This window comes from Papilio machaon, chromosome 8 (assembly GCF_912999745.1).
Source record: "Papilio machaon chromosome 8, ilPapMach1.1, whole genome shotgun sequence".
NCBI classification, from domain to species: domain Eukaryota; kingdom Metazoa; phylum Arthropoda; class Insecta; order Lepidoptera; family Papilionidae; genus Papilio; species Papilio machaon.
The window spans coordinates 4038595-4057041 of NC_059993.1; the positions used below are offsets into that span (position 1 = coordinate 4038595).

General features: G+C 33.4%; 3 protein-coding genes across 6 annotated transcripts in view; 2 read left to right on the forward strand and 1 right to left on the reverse strand.

The window, feature by feature from the left end:
• The window catches only part of LOC106720763 (protein roadkill), a 42310-nt gene extending 40137 nt beyond the window's left edge, over positions 1 to 2173 (forward strand). For all 3 annotated transcript variants that reach the window (XM_045678954.1, XM_045678953.1, XM_014515540.2), the window contains exons 6-8: positions 906 to 1084; positions 1343 to 1485; positions 1986 to 2173. In XM_045678954.1, coding sequence (XP_045534910.1) covers positions 906 to 1084; positions 1343 to 1485; positions 1986 to 2139 — 476 coding nt within the window. In that variant the 3' untranslated portion in view covers positions 2140 to 2173. The remainder of the gene's footprint in view (positions 1 to 905; positions 1085 to 1342; positions 1486 to 1985) is intronic.
• A 2786-nt stretch (positions 2174 to 4959) lies between these two features.
• Positions 4960 to 9786, forward strand: LOC106720676 (origin recognition complex subunit 2). Its single transcript, XM_014515419.2, has 8 exons — positions 4960 to 5130; positions 5207 to 5377; positions 5504 to 5701; positions 6011 to 6102; positions 6281 to 6469; positions 7082 to 7610; positions 8218 to 8451; positions 9419 to 9786. Exons 1-8 carry the CDS (start codon positions 5073 to 5075, stop codon positions 9616 to 9618), a joined length of 1671 nt encoding a protein of 556 aa, XP_014370905.2. The 5' UTR covers positions 4960 to 5072; the 3' UTR covers positions 9619 to 9786.
• Positions 9787 to 11172: 1386 nt separating this feature from the next.
• LOC106720774 (acidic leucine-rich nuclear phosphoprotein 32 family member A) lies at positions 11173 to 16951 on the reverse strand. 2 transcript variants are annotated; one of them, XM_045678851.1, is made up of 7 exons: positions 16491 to 16951; positions 14684 to 15060; positions 14228 to 14319; positions 13918 to 14055; positions 12993 to 13061; positions 12487 to 12609; positions 11173 to 12191 (listed from the first exon to the last, which is right to left on the reverse strand). In XM_045678851.1, the coding sequence occupies exons 1-7, from the start codon at positions 16536 to 16538 to the stop codon at positions 12112 to 12114; spliced, it is 927 nt and encodes a 308-aa protein (XP_045534807.1). In that variant the 5' UTR covers positions 16539 to 16951; the 3' UTR covers positions 11173 to 12111. The 2 variants fall into 2 exon arrangements, with proteins under 2 accessions (XP_045534807.1, XP_014371046.1); XM_014515560.2 differs by lacking the exon at positions 13918 to 14055 and having other exon boundaries at positions 16491 to 16948.
• Positions 16952 to 18447: the final 1496 nt, after the last annotated feature.

The window sequence follows — 18447 nt, forward strand, 5'->3', positions numbered from 1 at the left end:
TTACGGTGAAAGAAAACATCGTGATGCAACCTGCACATATCTGAGAAGAAATTCAATGATATGTGTGAAGTCAACCAACCCGCACTTGGCCAGCGTGGTTGACTATGGCCTAAGCACCCCTAAGTTGGCGTAGGCTCCGAGCCCCTCGGTGGGGACGTATAGTGAGCTGATGATGTGATGATGATGAAACAAAAACAATGATACGTTCCACTTTTACATATTTTTTATATTGTTAAAATATTCTTTATTATTTTGAAATTTATAAAATTTACTTATATGAATTACTAGCTTTTACCCGCGACTCCGTTCGCGCGGAATAAAAAATAGAAAACGGGGTAAAAATTATCCTATGTCCGTTTCCTGGTTCTAAGCTACCTGCCCACCAATTTTCAGTCAAATCGATTCAGCCGTTCTTGAGTTATAAATGGTGTAACTAACACGACTTTCTTTTATATATATAGATTACAATGTATAGTTGTATTAAATTGTAATGGTTTATCTTATGACGAATGTAATACACAAAAAAATATTGTTAAACTAGTTTTAACTATTTGAATAATAATAAAATAACAATAACAATATATAAAATGTGGGTAATACAGTTTTTATGTACTTTACATATTTCCTTATCAGAGTTCGTTTAGTCACAATTATTGCATGTATGAGGTAAGGGGAAAAGGATTTTATTTATTTGGGTCGATTCTAGTAATTAAAATTAAATCCACATCATGTTTATAAATTGTTGAGAAATTTGGTACACATATTTATTTCTGAAGACAATACAATTTAATACATTCCAAATAGCATTGTAAATCTTAGATGGCCGACTGCCACAAAATGGCAGCCGATTCTTTTTTGAAACTGTTTTTGCATATATTAAATTAACTTGACCTTTATTATTTCAGCCCGAAGTCCTGTGTTCGCGGCCATGTTTGAACACGAGATGGAAGAGAGAAAGAGAAATAGAGTGGACATCACGGACGTGGACCACGAAGTGCTGCGCGAGATGCTGCGCTTCATTTACACAGATCGAGCGCCTAATTTGGACAAAATGGCCGACGATCTATTAGCCGCAGCCGATAAAGTACGTATTCGTATGTTTCTTTCGTAATATCCATATATCCGTTAGTATCAAATAATTAATAAAAAAATCCTTGATCTTCTTAGGAATACGAATCGAATAAAGCCTCATACTTTAAAATTAAAGTCAAGTCATAAGGCATAACTCCTTCTAGGTCTCTCAGTCTTTAGGTTACATTTTTGAAAATTTTGAGCGCAACACAAAGTAAATTTAGATATTGAGACATTTAATGGTTATTAATTTATTTTATTTTGATTTCAGTATGCGCTGGACAGATTAAAAGTAATGTGCGAGGAGGCGCTGTGCCTCAGCCTGTCTGTGGAGACGGCGGCGGACACGCTCATACTGGCCGACCTGCACTCCGCCGACCAGCTCAAAGCGCAGACCATAGACTTCATCAACACGTCAGTGCTTTACTTCTAACTAACACTTGTCTATGCTTACATATGTCGAGTGGATGGACCACAAGTGTTTGTGTCACTATTGGTGTTATTCCGCTTCGAACTTATACATGTTTCTCCAGTTAATAAAGTATTTATGATGCGTAGATGTTATGCATGGTTAATATTGCATAGTATTGTTTACGTGGAATTAAAAAAATAAGCTTTAGTAGCCTATATGTTTTTCCAGACTATATTCTACATATGTGTCAAATTCCATCTAAATCCGTTAAGCCGTTATAGACATACGTATTAACAAACATCCATCCATCAAAACTTCACCATGTTTTTTCATGAATAAAAGTTAAAAAAGCTTTTCATTACAATCTTTAGTAACCATCTAAAAGTATCAATATCCTATAATCTATTGTTTAACAATAATTATATAATAATGTGTTTGTCTAATTAATATACGTATACAAGTATACAAACGTGTATTTTAGTGTCCGATTGGTATATTTCAGGAGTCACGCGACGGATGTGATGGACACCGCGGGCTGGAAGAACATGATCTCCTCACACCCGCATCTGATCGCCGAGGCGTTCCGCGCGCTCGCCACGCAGCAGCAACAGATACCGCCCATCGGTCCACCTCGCAAGCGCGTCAAGCAGGCGTAGGCGCATCACTACACTTGCCATCGCGGCCACAACATGCGCAATACCAAAGACAACCGTTAACTATACGGATTGAAGTGCTAGTGAATTGATCGCCGCAGACTGCTCACACACACACCAATATCCTTGTCAAATCAATATATATACTGTCATTGATCGTTCATTGATTGCACCAAATTATGTCATTGACTATATTCAGATTAAAGGGTACCACACATTAACAGTCCATCGGCAATAGACCACACACTCACAGGTTTTGAACTGACGACTTATACCATCAGTATGTGGCCGCTTACCCTATACAGGCTGTAATGGGCAAGCGGCCACACACTCAGTTCAAAACCTGTGAGTGTGTGGTCTATTGCCGACGGACTGTTAATGTGTGGGACCATTTAGTCGCTATACATAAATGGGAATATATTTTTCACCTCTAATGTATCTTTCTGTTAAATGTCTTACATTGCAAATTGTATGTATTGATTTGAAATTGAGGATATGTGTTTTTATAGCTTGTTTTGTGTAAGTTGTACAATATTTTATGTTTACACGATGATACAAGCACAAGCAGTTTAGCCTCGAGTTAAGAGTTATAAATGCAGTAGAAGCGGTTGAAACCGGAATGGCCGTATTTTGTATGTGGTCAGTTTGTCTCAGGCTGAGGAATGTGGGACTGCGACTGTCCGTATTTTGTAAATCCAGGAGGGATTCATCCCTTTCATTTACTATGATTGATCTCAAGGCGATATTCGATCCTAATATTTTTTTTGTCGTTTAATGGTACCGCTTTTAAATATTGTGTTTTGAAGCTGAACGCTTTTTGTGCGTTGTAGTTTTAGGCTCGGTTTATAATTAATTTTAATTAACGTATGTCGTTTCTGTGAATGTTCTCTTACGGTTATTTTAAATGTAAATTATTGATATCTAATAATAGAATGGAATCCTCGTATCTTAAACAGTTGGTGTCATTAATAATTTAATCCACAATGTAATAAAAATATCATCAATTATTGGCAGACATTTTATAAATAAAATATATCTTATTTGATGTAAAATATAATTCTTATTGTGAGGACAGTTGATATTTCTATGTCCTGTATATGTATTGTGAGAGTTAGACCTGTTGAAGTAGCACATTTGGTCATATGAAAGTAGCATGGTTATTGAATGCAATAAATCTATGTAAAGTTGTGTCACATGGCTTTGTTGGAAGTGTCGTTGGATAAAGATTCAATGTTGGCTTGTAGTCAACTAAAGCGTTAACAACATGGGCATATACATTCAGCATCAGATATCATGTCCAAAGTACCTACTCAGATATAATAAGTTAATAATTATTTTATTAAACACTGTTTTCCAGGTTGTACAAATTTATCATCTCTGTTTTAAACGATCTATTGCTATGTAATAATTTTTTATTTGAAAAATGTCATCCTATTGTTTAATAGCTTTGGACATGTGTTTGTTGCGGTGTGTAACAAGCCTTGTGACGTGTAGAAGTTGTAGGCGACTCGAGTGTTTGTAATAAGTATAATGAAATTGTTGGTGTTGTAAATAGAGGAGCTATGATCCCACCATTATAATATTTCTAAGTACTAAATTGTAAGTGGTATCACAGGTGACACCATTCTAATATTATATTGTATCTATAGGTGTTATTCCAATGAATTATTGTGATTTTTCTTACAAATTCCCATAGGTTTTAACACACAATGCTTTCTGTTTTCAATGAATTGTAAATTGCCTTAATTTAAAAATGTTTGTAGATAATTTTTAAAAATTTCTTCATTGGTTTTTGCTTTTCTTTTTTACTTTGCGACATGCGCTAGTCGAATTGATCAGTTATCGTTAAATATTGCTCAGTATCTCTTTTGATATTGTATTCTTCAATGTAACAATACAAACATGTGTACTAAACAACTGTCTATTCCTATTAAAATGTCTCACTTCCCTCATGTTCTAAAATAAAAAAATTAGATGTAATTAATACCCAACATTAGTAATAAAATAATGTGGCCAATAAAAGTAATAATATTTATAAAATACCATTTTATACCCACTTTCCGTTTACATAGCTGGCAAATGTTGTCGTGTAATATGATAGTTACAAAAACAATTGTCAGAAATATTAACTGTGATTTTCGAAATTGTCAATAAGTTGAGCAAATAAACAAAAAGATATAAACTTGTATATTTTATTTTTATATAATTCTTTCCCAAAATCTTTACCTTAAAAACATTTCCATACAAGCCTTGAATGTTCTCTACATTTGTTTACATCACAACTACTGATGGTCACCACTCTTTGCTGGTGAGTGTTCCTAAATATGCATAAAGCAGTAGCATGTTAAAACTAGCAGTTATTAGCAAATTACATAGAATCCGCTACCACATACAATCTAATCAAGTTAAGGCCAAAGGCACTAAAGCCTTCACGTTCTCAAGCTATTTCCGTAGCGCAGTTTTTCGGCTAACTGTATTATTAGTTACGAAGCTGCGACATACGGTGGAGATTGTTTCCTTAACCTACATTGATAACTACCAAATCACTTTTCTTAAAACCCATGCATATAACAATCAACATCCCATGCATATAATATCAACTTTTTATATTTCCAAGTATAGACAAGCTTTTTTCATTAAGTGTAAAATGTAAAAATCTTAACTAATTTTAAAGAAACTTTTTAACTATATTTTTATATAATTTAACAAGTTTGTGTTAGAATTTAAACTTTACTCTATTTCTTTCTGCCACTACTCTTATACTCTATTTTTCTCATGGCAACATAATGTTAAGTCAATGTCACTAAAGTATTTTTAAATTTCTAATTTGGCGGCTATTAGATTAGTTCAAATCAAAAAGGTATAGTCAAGTAAGGATTAGTTGAATAAGTAAAGATAATCCAAGTAGAAAAATATATTTAAAACATTATACAGAAATGCATAGCAGAAATCGAATTCGGTTGTCATCAGGAACTGAAGATAATTTAGTAGAGGGTATATATTTGACGTTTGTCTAAATTCCAAATAATAAAATCAATGTTCTTTTACTAATTATAAGCTAATATTTTAGATAAAATGCGACAAAATTCTTCAGTTACACCAAAACGTAGTACAAGAATACGTAGTAAACCAAAAAAGTATGGCGATATGGAGTTAACACCGAGCAAAAGAAGAAGTCTGATAGAATATGAAAGTTCCGAAGAGGATGATGTTAAAAGATCATGTACGGAAAAACCTACAGGTAAATATTAAAAAACTAGAAGTAAAATGTGGTTGGTCATTGAAGTTACACAGTCTAATAGTTGATTTGTACAAAAGTCATAATGCTTCTTTCATATTTTTGGTAGTAAAACAAATTTATTTATAGCTTTGTTCTGCAGTGATGATGTTGAGGGGCAAGATATATTTAAGTTTAAATCTCGGCACACTAAGAATGACCTACAGAACATAGTCAAGGCAGCCGTAAGCAATTCTCCATTGATGACACCTAGCAAGTCTAGAGCAAGCCATCTACTAAGTACTAGTGAAGCTACACCCAGACACGTCACAGATATCATGAAAAAGAGTAAGTTTTTATTAGCAATTTTTAAAATTTTCTTCATCGCTATCTCTTACGAGGTATCAGCCATGCTTTGGCTTTTTGTATATCTGACATTACTGTGTGGAATGTTGATGGTATATTTCGTCTCATGACTTGAAGTCATTTATAAGATTTACTTGCTTGGAGGGAATCTTCATTAAGCTACCATTACCAATACCAATACCATTGTGATAATAGATAGGGAAGGCCTACGTCCAGCAGTGGTGGTCCACTCATGTTGATAATGATGGCATGTTCAAAATATGTGTATTAATTAAGACTTTTTTACTATAGGAATAAAGAGGGAAGTGGAAAGTGAGAGTTCAGAGAGTGACTTCTCTGATGGAAGCAGCAGTGACTTTGTTCCCGATAAGAGTTATGATGAGGTACCAGTAAACATAATGCTATTATATATTTATGTTCTTTGTTTTTCTGTTTAGCTGTACATTGCCTTCCATGTAGAAGAGTAAAATTTTTTGCACATTATGTATTTTTCATTCTATTGTGCTTCAACTAGCCTACACTTCTCTTTGACTTGTTCAGATATTCAACGTAATTTTCCAGACCGATTCTTCTGCACCGGAGACTGCTGAAGAGGAAGAAGAAAGTGATGAAGAAAATGAGACGAGTAATTTACGTTGCACTGCACAAAAACTGCAAATCGTAAAGAAAAAGGACAATAGGACAAGGCCAAAAGACTCTGAATATGTTATTACTCCTGATAATTACTTCTTGATGCATTCAAGTAAAAAGGTATGTATAAATACTCTATACATTTGTAAATGTTTTTTGACTGTCAAAAAAGTAGTAACAAGTAGTACTAGACATCTGAAAGAGAGACAAGAACTCTTTTCAAATGTACACTTTGTGTATTTTTAGTATTCTTGAGCCAGTCCATTTAAGCCAACAATATCTACTAGGTCTGTCAATTTTTTAATTCTATATTAAAAATTGACAGACCTAGTGGATATTGCTATTACAATTTTTGTATGGCATTTGATAATTTTTATTACTGTAACAGTATTGACGATAGAGTGTCGGTGGCTCAGGGGTTAAGCAATTGACTTACAATCTGCAGGTCCTGGGTTCGAATCCCGCCATGTACCAATGTGTTTTTCGGTTTTCGATTTACATATGTACATTTATCCGACGTTCTTACGGTGAAGGAAAACATCTGAGAAGAAATTCAATGATATGTGTGAAGTCAACCAACACGCACTTGCCCAGTGTGGTTGACTACAGCCTAGTCACACCTAACTTAGGGTAGGCTCCGAGCCCCTCAGTGGGGCCGTATAGCTGAGTGAGCTGTTGATGATGATTGACGATAGATATGAGTTATTTTATGAATCCTTATTAAATTTTCAGATAACAACATCAGATCATACTCTCGCTAGACTTAAGAATATGAACTTGAATGATGAAAATGAAACTATTTATATATCAAAAGAGCATGAGCACAGAATAACTGATTTAGTACAATCTTATGAGAATCTATTTAATAGATGGTTGTATGTTTTGAGTGAGAATTTCAATGTCATTTTGTATGGAGTGGGTTCCAAGCGTGGAGTCTTACAACAGTTCCAAGCTCAGAATCTCAACGATCAACCTTGTATCGTTATTAACGGTTTCTTCCCCAGTTTAACAATCAGAAGTATTCTAGAAACAATCGTTATAGATTTGCTAGAAAATTCTCGAGTACCTTCCAATGTTGGTGATACGATTGATTTAATTGGCTCTCAGTTATCAGAAAACAATGTGGATTTGTTCTTGATCGTACATAATATAGACGGAGACATGTTACGTAACTCGAAATCCCAGGCAGTGTTGGCGAGCCTCACACAACTCAAGAATGTTCATATGATTGCAACTATTGATCATATTAATGCACCACTCTGTAAGTATTTATTATTATAAAGTAGAGATGAAGAGGCATTTTTATGTTAAATGTTAGGGGGAAGGGTTCCTGAAACACAGGGTTCCCACATAATTGTGTATATGAGTGTTACAATAAAGCAGTTATTTATTTATTATTATTTATTTTTAGCTTGAATTACAATGTTTTGTTCTGCTTTATCTATATAAAGTACTAGCTCTTGCCCACGACTCCGTCCGCGCGGAATTAAATAAAGAAACATAATAAGTAGCCTATGTATTCTACCAGACTATTATCTACACTTCCAAATTTCATAAAGATCCATTGTGTCATTCTGGCGATATCTTCAAATAAACATCCATCCATCCATCCAAAGATTCGCATCTTTAATATTAGTAAGATGGTATGGTTAAAAACCAAGTTTTACTTTTGTTTAATTAAAAGTAACTCTATGAAACTTAAATCAAAAAATATGAATTGGGTTAAGTCACCAAACTTGTCAAAAAGTGGTCATTAAGTTTGATCATACATACAGTATAATGATAAATGGGCATAACATATTTGTAACTACCCACAGTAACAAAGTATTAACACTTCAGGTAAAATAAGTATTTGTAAACTATTCTAGTATGGGATTGTGGAAAGCTGAGCAAGCTGCGGTGGACGTGGTGGGATGTGACAACGTTCGTGCCGTATGCGCAGGAGACGGCGCAGGCGGCGGGAGTCGCGGCGCGTGCTGGAGGAGCTCTGCAGCTGGCCTCGCTGGCAGCTGTGCACCGCTCCCTTACTGCCAACGCACGAGGCATCTACAACCTCATTGTGCGCCACCAGCTCCAACACCACAAGCAACACAACTACCAAGGTATAACAAAATACATACTATATATGTTTCAAATCACATTTAGCAGTAGTAGATGCAACATCTGTTGCACGAATGTTTTTTGGAATTACTTCATTATAAGTCTTTCCAAAACCAGAGAAAGACAGCAGCAGTCGTCAGAGAGAACATCAGACCAGTGAAATACCACGACCACACTGAAGACAGATGTGAAGTGGAAGCAATTCTGCGATGCCAGAAGTTTAATTTTAGTCCCCTTTTCCTTCTACTCTTTTCTTATGAAGAAAGGATGGGAAGGGGAAGTGGATTGGACGAAGGGGGGGAAATATCCACTTTCTGTGCCTCCTATCCTCGATTAAAGGTAGACAAAGCATCTGTAACTGCAAATTCAGGTGATCGCTTGCTCGTTTGCCAACTTATGGTATAAAAAAACGTGTTGATTATTTGGATCTGTTAAAAATCACTAGAAAGATTGTGAGGTCACTTAAATGTAGAGCACATTTAAGTGACCTCACAACAGGTCATAGATGCTGTTGCGTTACACCTTTCAAGGTACCAGCTGACAAACTTTCCACTGAGATACAGCAAGCTGACATTAATTTTCATTCATAGTAGCATATATACGATCACCAGGTAAATTATTAGTTGAGAGGAAATCATTGAAAAAAAAAATTTTTTTCCATCTTCAAGGAGCCAGCTGACGTATAATCCACCGTGTTATGGTCAGCTGACTATGTTTTTCTTTCAAAATACTACATTAACTATACTATGATAAATTTTCAAATGAGAGGAAATGACTGAAAAAAATTTTTTTCTCCATGCGTGGGAGACTGCCACTGCCCACCCCACCCACGGAGCCGCAGCTGATGGTCGCGAGTATTCATAGTATAAGTCCCTTATGCATTTTACGAAGTTTCGCTCGAGAGGAAATGATTGACCGAAAATGTACCTGGCTCCCGGGCTACTGTCATCTGTACTATTATACTTTCAGGTTTACCTTTCAAGGATATGTACTCGAAGTGTCGAGAGCAGTTCCTGGTGAGTTCCGACCTGGCGCTGAGAGCTCAACTCACAGAGTTCCTCGACCACAAACTGGTCAAAATCAAAAGAACATACGATGGCGGAGAAAACTACATCATACCCATTGACAGTTCATTATTACAGCAGTTTTTAGAAGAGCAAGATAATTAAATTATTCAAACTTTCGTGAGACATTATCTTTAACTAGTATAGAAAACGGTTCAAACACGCACATTTGTCCGGTGTCGGCCCCGACTAGTTCGAGCCCATCAGGGGCCCTTCATCAGGTTGTGTGGGACTGGTATTATTTCGTGGACGACCCCGCGCCCCCTCGAGAAGATGAAGCCCTGATGAAAGGCCCCCGATAGGCTCGAAACTAGTCGGTGCCGACACCGGACAAATGTACGTGTTTGAGCCGTTTTCTATATTAGTTAGAGCAAGATAATTAATTTGCTGTATACTTGATTTATTACTTTTAAAATGATCTAATTTTTCAGTAGATTCAGATATGATTTTTTTTTATCAAGTTTATGTATTAGGTTTACTATAATGAAATAATCTTGTGTGTTTGTTTATGTCTCGTATAATATTTCTTATTAACCTTTTAATCCTCTGAATAATTTACTGAAAACAAAAAATATAATTATCACTGTACCTGAGCGTAAATCGATGAAATGAAAAATCATATTTCTTATGTGAAAACGTCGTCTTTTCGATCTCGGAATAAAAAAAATAAGGGATTGTTTTAATAAAACTATAAGGATAAGGTTCAGTTTTTATTTTACAATCCCAGAAATAAAGTCTTAATAGGATTATATAATATATATCAACAGGCCAAGTTGTAAATTACTTAAACTTAATGACTTACATAATACAATAAAATTATTAACTAAAAATTATCTTCAACATATCTCTGGCACATTCACCATTGACGCATCAACCGAACATTTCATAACTATCATTGATATAAGTGCATTCATTGCTCTTTTTTAAATTTTAATATATTGTAGAAAAATATTCTCTTAACTCATCTCAGACGACCTAGTATTTGATAAGATTTCATTGTCCAATAATTTGTTTACGCTCTTTGACATCATTGATGAGGGGAATTATCATTAGTGAGATTGCAATATAATTTTTGATATTGTTTGGGTATTTTAAAAATTGCCTGAATTAATCAATTATCTATTACATATTAAAATTACCCGCCTCTTGACCACCATCTATGTTATTAAACCACGAGTACAAAATTATACTAATCATTGAAGGATTCACTTGTAAATTTTACAAAATAAAGTTCTTGACGCCTTTTGATTTGTTGCAAGTTGTTAATATAGGTAACCTTGTCATACTTAAGGCATAATTTGTATGATGTGATTTTTTTAAATAATTCAATTTGTAATTAGTATTAATTATGGAAAATAGAATAAGGTATTTAATAAATGAATACATAAATATTAATAACAATGTTTGTACTGTTCCTAGATTTATAACTGTTTTCCTAATTTTTGCTAAGTCTGCCGTTCACACAGTTTGTCACACTGCGAAGGAACGTAACAAAATTAATAAAATGTGTGTCATCCTTTCACTTGTATTAAAACACTAGCTTTTACCCGCGACTTTGTCCGCGCGGAATAAAAAAATGCACACAAGATAAAAAAGTTCCTATGTCCGTCTCCTAGTTCTAAGCTACCTCCCCATCAATTTTCAGCTAAATCAGTTCGACCAATCTTGAGTTATAAATAGTGTAACTAACACGACTTTCTTTTATATATATAGATGTTGGTTTCTTCAAATAGAATGTGAAAATAACAATATGGTTTTCTACAAGTGTACATTGGAAATATTTAAATATGGTACAATAAGACAAAATATCGAAAACAAGTTGAGGTTTATCACTGACTTTCTGCGGTTTGCTTCTTATCTCGTACATTGTTCTTTTCTATGCAGAGAAAGAGTAAAAATGCTAGTGTTGCCTAAATGTATAAATATTGAATATTTACAAGTGAAATCACAAACATAACATAAATGGTGTTCAAGAGTATATATATATTTTTAAATCAATTAATAAAATAAATTCAAACAGAATATATACAAGTCAATCAAAAGTATGTAGTTTGCCCGTACTAATATTTTATTCTTTGCTTTTGTATTTTCATTTTGTACATAAATATGAAAATCGTCACCACATAGAATTTTTTTTTTTCATATTTAATATGTCTCAACCAGTCTAATAGTTGGTCATATTAATATACAGGCGGAATACCCACATCGGAATATAATCGTCACGTGTTAAAAGGCATCGGAATCATTAAAAAAAAAATCATTTCACTTATAGCTAATTGTTATTTATACATTTAAGATTTGTCGAGAGCTATTTTTAACCCTAAAATCCATGCACTTTCATTTCAATGATTAGACTAAAAATTAAGCATTTCAATAGAATAAAAAATTATTATTACATAAACAATTTAATTGAAACATCAACTTGTCGGACAACAAACTACAGATTCCTCTCAAAAGACGTAACATTTTTCTGTACGCTCCGGATGATAACAATCTCTCGTCTACTGGGAACAGTTCAATTTGTGGTGATTTATTGTCCGATGTCTCGGAGCTTTGTAAACTTACAAACTAGTAAGATAACTCCGCGTAAGGCAACTTTCAGTTTTCGTCGTCGTCCTCATGTTTCCGCTTTTTACCTCGAGTGCTCTCTTCGGTGTTCTCCCGCGTGTTCGCGCCCTCTGTTACAACAGTAATCACAAATTATTTTCCATATATAAATACATCATAACAGAGTATTGTTGCAATATAAATGTAGGTGCAATAAAAAAATATATTAGGCAAATAAACTGACTTTCCGTTATAATTCCTACACAAAGTTCAATCAAAATTGAATCCAGCTTAAATTGTAATTTGAAATAATGTAATTTTTTTAAACTCTTCATAAAAACATACAAAACAATGAGGTTTCGGGAAGGCAGTGAAACCCTATGGTTTTTAAGAACAGCTACCATTCAGTATATTATATATTCTTACCCTGTGTTTTGGAGTTGTGTTCTCCATTAGCATCATTTTCCTCATCTCCTTCCTCGAAATCATCATAGTCCTCATCCAAGTATCCTTCTGCTTCATACAATGGACTCGCTGAGCTCTCCTCCTCTACAAGTTAATTAAACTTTTTTTTACTAAAGTTATAAAGAAAGTAAAAAAAAAAAGATGTCTCATGCCATTGTATTAGCAATATTGTTAGAAATGTTCATAGTGTAAATCTGCACTAACAAGTGTAATTTTTGTCTATAATTAACCCACAATAAACAAGGAAATTCATAAAAGTATGCCAAAATTAAAATAAATATTAATTGATTTGTATCTGACATATCCTAATTGATTTTTACCTTAGTTTAACACATGATAAGGTGAAAAACCTTAATTTTATTTATTTTAAAGTCTAACTATGACACTTAGAATTATTATTTATTATACTGCATTCTATTTGTATTTAACAAAGCCATTTTATTCTATTTAAATTATTCAAAACTTACCTAGATTTTCATTGTAGACTTCAGAAAGTGATAACTCATCATCCTCTTCTTCAACTTCATCATCGGAATCTGTAACAACAATAGCATATTACAATACAACATATAACAAATATGTTATATAGAGATAAATTTATAGAAGGATTGCAGATATTTGGTATGGAAAACAAAAAGAAGTACATTTATAGACCTGTGTGATGAAAGAATCTCTTACGGGACTCCCATATGAGATGTAATTCTTTTCTTCACATAAATCTATAATTTAGTAGAACAATTTAGGCCTCTCAAAGGACAACAAGAGAAGAACGAGTATTAACGGATGCAGGTGACGAGACTTTAAAGTAATCCTTATTTGACTTGATTCACAATAACTCTTACATAAAAAGTTCATTTAAGGACATCACAACAAACAAACTACCCAAGCCAGTGTGATAAATTGTTAAATAGTATATTATTTTTCTATGGAAGCAATAATAAACAGTCCAAGCAAATGATTGAGGACACCATATCAAAAATTATTTTTGGATAATTTTAAAATCTAATTTGAAAAAAAAAAAGAAATATTTATCTCCAAATTATGTTAAGTAGTAATAAATTTCTGCACAGATTGCACTGCCTATTGCGCATTTTCTTCCATACTTGTATAAACCAAACATTTAAAATGTAAAAAATATAGTAGGATTTATTTCATCTCAGAATGTTCTTGAATAAAAACAGGTGATCAAGGGATTTTATAAAAATTTGTTTTCATCTGCTGTGGTGCAGTTATTTAAAAGAATAATTGACATAATATTCCTTGAAGTTAAGAAATAATTTTTGATTTGGCACACACAATATTAATTTTACATCTTTCTAATTAATTATCATTAAATTTGTTTTTTTAAATAAATGTAGTAAAGCATCACTGATTTAATAATAGGATGCTTACTTTTTAATAGGTAACCCATGTGGAATATGAGACCATAAACTGAATATATTGACATAAGTAAGGATGGTTTTGTCTCTGTCAGCCTTTGTGACAAGGAATCATCGTCAATTACCAACGGACCCAAATCTATATCCACATCTGCAACCCAACAAAGTTAACATAAATACTATTTTGAAGAATATTACCGTAAGTTTACACTAGTAAAACCCCAAAGTCCATAGACAGTTTTATATGTTTATTAAATATAGTTTTGTACAAGTCTTGCCAGTGAAAACTCACAGTTAGATTCTGTATTTTTAAGTATACTAACCATCTTCTTCACTGTCATTATTTCCATTCTCTTCATAACTGTCACCACTGAAGGCGTCACTATCTTCAGCATCTTTATCATCTTTGTCATATCTAAAAAAAAAAAGAAAAAAAAAAAAAACAATTACTACTTAATAATAATGGAAAGTTTGTGGCAAGCATGGCATCTAAAGCATATGTGTTTTAATCATCTTTAGATATTCTACATTTCACAAAGAATCTGCAAACATCTCGATATTGAATGACCATGAATAATGTTCCACTTAAACTATGATGGAGTACAGTTTAGCAGTTACTCTACAAGTGTTTCTTATCAGCTAGTAAAATAGAAACTGTTCTTTACTGTAAAATTTGTGACAATTCTGCAGCATAATATTATAAATGTTAGTATCCCAAGCCTGTAGTCCCACCAGAGTATAAATGCTACTTTTGTCATATAAAAACAAAAATACATTACCCATCTAAATATTTCAATGATGGATGTAGAGCAAAGACTTTACTCCTATAATCTTCAATATTAGTTACTTCATTGTTGAACAAGTCCAAGTTTTTCAGTTTTTCAAAAGCTTCTAGTGGTTTCAAAGTTACCAAATCTTTGATTTTATTACCAGAAAGATTTAAATAAGTCAACTTTTTGCACCCATGTAGAAAATTGAGTCCATTTGATATTCTATTATCTGAAAGCTCTAGTTTCCATAACTTTGGAAGTGTTGGAAAACCTTTCAGAGTTGTAAGTCCTGAGTTGTTAAGACTGAGTATTTTTAGATTAATATATTCATCTGTAAGCCCAACAATGGCAGTGCTTCTACAATTGTCCAAGTTTAACTCCTTGACCTGTAAACCAATTTAATTATTCTTAGCCTTTTGCTCATCATCAAGTTCACTCTAAAAATTGTAATAGCATTATATAGTGATTTTATTACTATAATTTTGAAGTAGTTCTTTTTGTATTTTAGAAGACTATAATTATTTCGAACTGGTAACACTATTCTGTTGTTAGGTTACGTCAACTGTACACAATAAATATTATATGTTGAGAATGGTAAAATTAAACGTCACTAAAATTAACTGATGATTTTTTCACTTCTAGAATTAGTAATAACACTAGATACACTACAATTTTAAAGAAATGAGTACTACAACTGGCCTCTGATCGTATTTTTCAAGTCAAGCCAACCAAAACGTCAAAATGGTGTGAGTTGTCAAAGATCCATATTGTCGTAGTTTGTAAAATCCCACAAACAAGTGATTAAATTGGCTAATATCAAACGGGAATATAAAATGGATGTGTATCTGTAACCGTTTGTTTGAACAAAACATAATGCCGTGTTTTAGTTGACGCTAAAATTAGATAAATTTTCAATTTACAATGGCGGATGACACGAATCATCGCGACGCAATAAAAATGGCCGCTGTATTGGTAAGGCGTGCGTTTACAAAATGCAAGTAAATTTTGTTGCTGCGTGAATAACATTTTTAATTGAATCATAAATACACTAAGTAAAATGATCACATATTCTTTTGGACTCTTGATTTTGTTTCGCTATTCTTATAGAAAAAAGGGAGATAGGTGAAAGGGCGCGAAATTATGTCGAGTAGTTATAATAAAATCACTATGCAAAAATATTGTAATGCAACTGATAAATATGTACTTAAACGAAATTATCATTATAGAAGAGAGTGCAAATAACATATTCTCTGTTCAAAAGAGATAATAATACTCCACACGGCTATTCTAGTAATGTAAAGCTGAAAAGTAATCATACTTATGATTGATTAAAATTATGTAAATCTCACAAGGAATTAAAAGTATTTGCTACTTTAAAACTTGTTGGTACTTTGTCGTCGTTTTGTTTGCTTTTCAGTCGCACTTATTACGTCTAGAGCGTTTCAATACTTAACCTCAAATTGAACATTATTTTACATGAAAATTTTGAGAGATTTAAGACATTGGTGTATTTAGAATTATTTTTGAATATGTAGGAAAAATATTAAAGGAGAAATATTCATCTTAATTAAACTCTTTGTAATATTAGAACGTGGACATGTATGAGACGTAACAATCGGTAATAGCTATCGTTATAAACAATAACGCCACATCTAAAAAGACCATCAGTCTATTATAAGGCCAAATTCGGGTTTCTTATACAAAAGGCCGATTATTTATTTCGAGTAATCACGTTTTTTGGATTGTAACACCTAAATGCCTGACGAAATACGTATCGACAAAACATTCCGATATAACGAAGTGTAGATCTATTTACCTGTGAGGGATTTTTTCCCCGAAGCTCCAAAAGAATCCTTTTTTCCATCTTCGCAAATCTGGAGTTTCACACAATTAGCACTATCGGATCACTTATTACATTACCAAAAGAACTAAATCACTAAGCTTGCTTGGGTTTCAAAACAGAAGGAAACTATACATACACATTACACACGAGTGACGTTGTACTAGAGGCGCCGCCTGGTGGCCGTTCAACGAGACCGGATACGACGCCGTTGAGCAATTTATTATAAATAATCTTATAACAAGGAGATAAAATATTGAATTAAATATTGCTACTCGTTGTAAAAGTATTATAATAGTGTTTTGTAATTGAAAAAGTCACAAAAACGTTCGATTTCCTGAATATAATTAATAAAGTGCACTGGAAATGTTGGCAGTTTTGACAGGTATTGTAACGTTGCTGCCTTGATTGACAAAAGGCGCGGATTTTAAAAAAGTGCTTAGTAGTGTGTTCATGAATTGAAAATTTTCAATCTTTTGTATTTTAGTAATTTTATTTATAATTATAAAATTATATTGTCCTTATAATCGATCCAAATAGGATATAAAATTTATTTGCTGTGTTTTTTTTTTTAATAAATGAATTTAAATTACAAATGTGTTTTAATTTTATTTACTTATACAAAAATACTAGCTCTCGCCCGCGACTGTGTTCGCGCAAAGTGAAAAAAAAACGTAATGAATAGAATATGTGTTCTTCCAGACTATGTTCTACATCTGTCTCAATTTCATCAAATTTCAAATTTCATCAAGATCCGTTGAGTCGTTTTGGAGATATCTTCAATCAAAAATCCATTATATTAATACAAATGCGAAAGTTTAGATTGGTGGATGGATGTTTGAAGGAATCTCCGGAACGGCTCAACGGATCTTTGTGAAATTTGGAACAGATGTAGAACATATTCTGAAAGAAAACATAGTCTACTTTTACTTATTAAGTTTTGCTTTTTAATTCCATGCGGACGGAGTCGCGGGCGACAGCTAGTTTATAATATTAGTAAAATTGCCTCTTAACGGTCATATCAAGAGAACTTGGAAGGAATTAATGGGATGGTATAGATTGGAATATTAAGTTAAAAATAAATGAATACCTCAAACTCCTTTTATTACGCTTGTTTTATTTTAATATTTTTTATCCTCACTGATTTTTTTAAACTGAATTTAAAATGAGCAGGTGAGTAAGCTCATGAACCATTCTTAATAATGCCATGTCTTGCAATAATGTAAATATTTTTTTTTACTTCAAATTATTTTTGTTTTATAAGAGTGCTGTTGGAGGGCGACATTGGGAGAGGCAGGAATTGTTTGGATGGCTTACGCGGAGGATCGCATACTGTGGCAGGCAGTAGAGAGATGGATGTAATGTAGGATAAGTAGGAAGTGCATTTTAACAATGAACTTTAAATTACAACATGATGATGATTAAAATTTTTCCTATATTTATCTTGCCACTTTATACTACTTTTTTTACCTTTAATGTTGATTTGAAAGTTGATTTTTATTGGTTGTTATATTATTTTTGCTTGTCGTGAAAAATAACGGTAAGTAATATGAAGTGTCGTTAAACAAAGAGATGAGCGTGTAGCGGTAAGTGTCAGGAGTGAGATGGTAGGTATAGGAGGCGCGGCCTCGTGGCCTGGCGGCGGCGGGCAGGCCGCGGCGCTGGCGGGTTGACGGGCCGCGGTGCGCGCGCAGCCCGGCTTGCCGCCCGGCGGAACGCAACAGTGTGCTCGCAGCTTTGCCACTAATCGACGGTACCATGAGGAATGGTAAGCACTCACCACTATATCTTTCGTCATCACCATCACATAGCATACAACCATCGTGACAGGCTGACAACCATATTACCGCAGTTTCAGTGATAGCGCATCTTTTTCATTAATTATTTACGCTCGTACGTTCATACGAGCTGTTTCGGATTTTCGCTTTTATAC